General features: G+C 36.6%; 1 protein-coding gene across 1 annotated transcript in view; it reads right to left on the minus strand.

Moving 5' to 3' along the window:
• LOC107690065 (sorting nexin-29-like) overlaps nt 1-3,730 on the minus strand; it is a 111,541-nt gene that overhangs the window by 31,798 nt on the left and 76,013 nt on the right. Inside the window, exon 15 of the mRNA XM_016488307.1 lies at nt 175-281. Coding sequence (XP_016343793.1) covers nt 175-281 — 107 coding nt within the window. The remainder of the gene's footprint in view (nt 1-174; nt 282-3,730) is intronic.

Consider the following 3,730-nt stretch of genomic DNA (forward strand, 5'->3'; position numbering starts at 1 on the left):
ATACCGATATATCTGCGACAGGCTCATATCGGCCGATAAAATCAGTAAAACGATATATCGGTCGGGCTCTAGTTTTGTAATTAAACAATCTTCACTATTAGGCTGCATTACGTGACTTTGAGGTTAGAGAAGGAAAGGACAAGTGCTGCTTGCTTTGGTAGCTCCAGTACTCACCTCAATGAGTTTACGCTCATAGTTGGCAGCCAGTTCCTCTATATCAGCTACAGACCGATTTTGTGGGGCTGGAAGGGGACCGTCACAATTCCTTTGAATTGTTAATGCTGGGAACAAAACGTAACACACATTAGGAAGTGCAATCAAATGAAAACAATTCAAAACAGCCCTTAAATAAAATAAAATATATTTAAATATAAACATTTAAAAGAATGTCTTTGTATAAATGTTAAAATACCACCCCAGTTTATTGTGCACAGTCAAATAAAAAGTGTAAATGTTGCAACACTGTGTTTCAGTGGTCGACTTCCAGCACAACCAATGGCATGAATTTGGGGCGGTATTATCTGTTTGATGAACATCGAAGACGATGCAGTATAACATATCTGGAAGCAATTATTTTTGCAATCTGCAGTTTGGTTGCCCTAAAGGTGAAGAAATTACACACTTCAGCTTTATGGCAAGTTAAAAAGATTTAGTAATATGATTATGTCTTGTAAAAGTTTGGGAAAAACAATAAAATCTGAGATGCTTGTTGTTCACACCAGCAAACTTGGGCTTCCTCCAGTGCTGCGGAGCTGTAGCCTTTAAATCCGGAGTAATCTAGTTTCAGTTGAGCTGCCTGTGACGGCTGAGATCCGCTGAGTTCATAAGCAGCAGAACAGAATCTTTTACCAATTGAAAACTCAATTAAAATCTGCAAGTTTTCACAACACAAACGTTGCCTGAGGCACCACAGGACAGCAGAGACGAGGAAAGCAATAAGAACATAAACACAACCCTGGACCTGGCCGACTTTCAACTGAACAGCTGTTAGACTCTCTCATTTCTTAATTCTCAAAGGAGAAAGAAAATCCCGATATTTCCAGGGCGAAAACAAAATTACATGCAAAAAGTTTTCTTTTGTGAAAAGCCAAAAGATGTTTTTGACCAAGAGAGGATGTAAAAGTCACAAATTGACTGTCACTGATGTTCTTAGTCAGGGCAAAAGCAATTTTGCATGCTAAAAGCCTAGTGTGACCACATCTTAACACCAGTTGGCTGATAAAGGGTGGCTGGATCATCAGAATAGTGGAGATATGCACACAAAGGGTCCGGAGGGCACGAATCTGCTGGGGTAAAAATGACGGCGACGAGGAGGTGGTGCTCAGCTGAAAAGTTTGTCATAAAGCCATGAATAAGTCTATGGAGTACAAGTCAACAATCCTGAACATTATCAGCTTCAGCGCAGAGTCTTATCAGTGCTCTGCCAATAGTCTACTTGTCCCACTAACTCACACACCACTACTGTCAGCAAGAGTGGACTGCGCTGAAGTCCACCACAGTCATGCATGAATGTATTAATAATAAATACATTTATATATAATTTTTGTTTGTGAAGTTTATCACACTGTTTGAAACAGGACAACTATACACAAGAGTTTACGCTGTGTCAGAGAATAAAAAAAAATAAGCTAGTCGGACACGTCACGGCAGATTTCACATCCTATATGGGGGCCAAAATTCAATAATCAGTTGAGAAAATGATAATCAACTAAGAAATAAAAATCAACTGAAAATCAACTTTATGTGGACCACAGGAAGATTATCAACCACTTTGTAGAAGCTAATGGGGATCCAAATAAACAAATAACTGAGAAATAAATAAATTCAATGACAAACTGGTGCATCATTTCAATTATTAATTTAAAAATGTGGATAAATCAACACTAGAATTTGATTGTACAATCAAAAAATAAATAAATAAAAATTAGTAAAAATAAAAAATAAAAATGCAAAACAATATCAAGTTTTTTTAAGTATTTTTTTTATTATTAACTAACTCTCTATTAACGATTTCATCACAAGGCAGTAAGCAATCTACTGTCAATCTCTGCACCAATGTTATACAAGCTGACATTTGTTGAGACTATTTCATGTATAAGGCTTAAAAAGCAATTTGGGTCATTATGATCATAAAAAGGTTATACAATTTCTAAATTGTAACTGCAGATTAGATGTGTGTCTATGTAAGGGTAATTTATGTTAAGGCAAAAGTTATATTTAATTGCTATGCCAAACAGAAGGACACCTAATACCAGTGGACCTCATTTCTGTTGCCTTCATTGACTAGTGCATGTTGGGAAAATTGATTTGTTTTCAGGCATTAGAGAAGTTTTAATGACTGTAAAGATAAAACACCAACAACAGCTCCCTGACGGTCTGGGCTGCCCTGAGAGACTCATACGGTGGTGTGGGTTATCATTATATTTTAATATTTTCTTTATGAAGTTCAGATGGTTTCAGGTGGTTCTTTTTTAACCCCAATTCAAAAAAGTTCTTAGAGAACATGCATCTCAAGAAACCAAGAGGGTAAAAAAATCGTACAAGTCTACTATGTGAGTGAATGAACGTAGGTTTGACAGACATATGAAAAATTAGTGTCTGTTTACACTAAAAAATAAAAAAACTAAGAGTTAATGAGAGTGTTGATCAAAGTAATCTCCATCCATTTTCCCATCGTGCAGCAGTCGCCTCCTGTGAGACAGCTTGAGATAACAACAGCTTATCATTCCATCAGCGAGCGATCTCTACCAAGTACAAGATGCAGTCAATTTGACGCCCAGACTTGAAATTGCATACCAAACACTCCTTGCACCTTAGAGGGCAAACGCAGAGGGTTCTGAAGAGCAAGTTTGCTTATAATCTTCCAACTTACACTTCTGAACCCCTCATTCCTCCAACATCTGACCTCAATCAGACTGGAAAAATTAGCCAACAATAGGTGATTTAAAAGACAGAGGAGGCACAGACTGAGTTGTTCTGCTTTTCTCTTTGATGTAGGGACCTCAATCAATTAAATCTTGTGTACGTTTCAGTAAAGGTACTCTACTGGGTTAATCTTTTTTGTGCAATTTTGAGTTTGCCATGGCCACTGTTACCATTTTCCCCCCTGTACTTCACTATTTTTATATCACAAAACAAAATCCTTGAGGCAATTTCTAAATCTAAATATGACGCAAACTGTTGTATCACTGGCTGTTTTTTCCTGCATTAAAGAAAGGGCATCTGCTGTGTAATCAGGCCCTTGAATAAACAGCAGACATCTGAAATGTATAATGTATATATATATATATATATACTGTATATATATATATATATATATACACACACACATTAAAGAATGAGTAAACAATGACAACACTAATGTCACACACACGCATATACTGTACATACACTTCTCACAAAAAGTTAGGGATATTCAACTTTTGGATAAAATTTATGGAAAATGTAAAAAGTTACAGTGATATTATATCATGAAAGTAGGGCATTTAAGTAGAAGCATGAAATGGTAATTTCTTCATCTTAAACAATTTATTGAAACAAAAGCTAACAACAGTTGTGGGTATACCACAACAAAAAATGTCAATGTCTCAATAACTTGTCATGCATCCTTGAGCATCAATTACAGCTTGACAACAATGTCTCATGGTGTTTACAAGTCGACGTATTGTCTGCTGAGGCATGGCATTCCACTCTTCTTGAAGGGCTGCACTCAGGTCATTGAGGTTCTGGG

The sequence above is a fragment of the Sinocyclocheilus anshuiensis genome, unplaced genomic scaffold (genome assembly GCF_001515605.1).
Source record: "Sinocyclocheilus anshuiensis isolate Anshui unplaced genomic scaffold, SAMN03320099.WGS_v1.1 scaffold1877, whole genome shotgun sequence".
Taxonomy (NCBI): Eukaryota; Metazoa; Chordata; class Actinopteri; order Cypriniformes; family Cyprinidae; genus Sinocyclocheilus; species Sinocyclocheilus anshuiensis.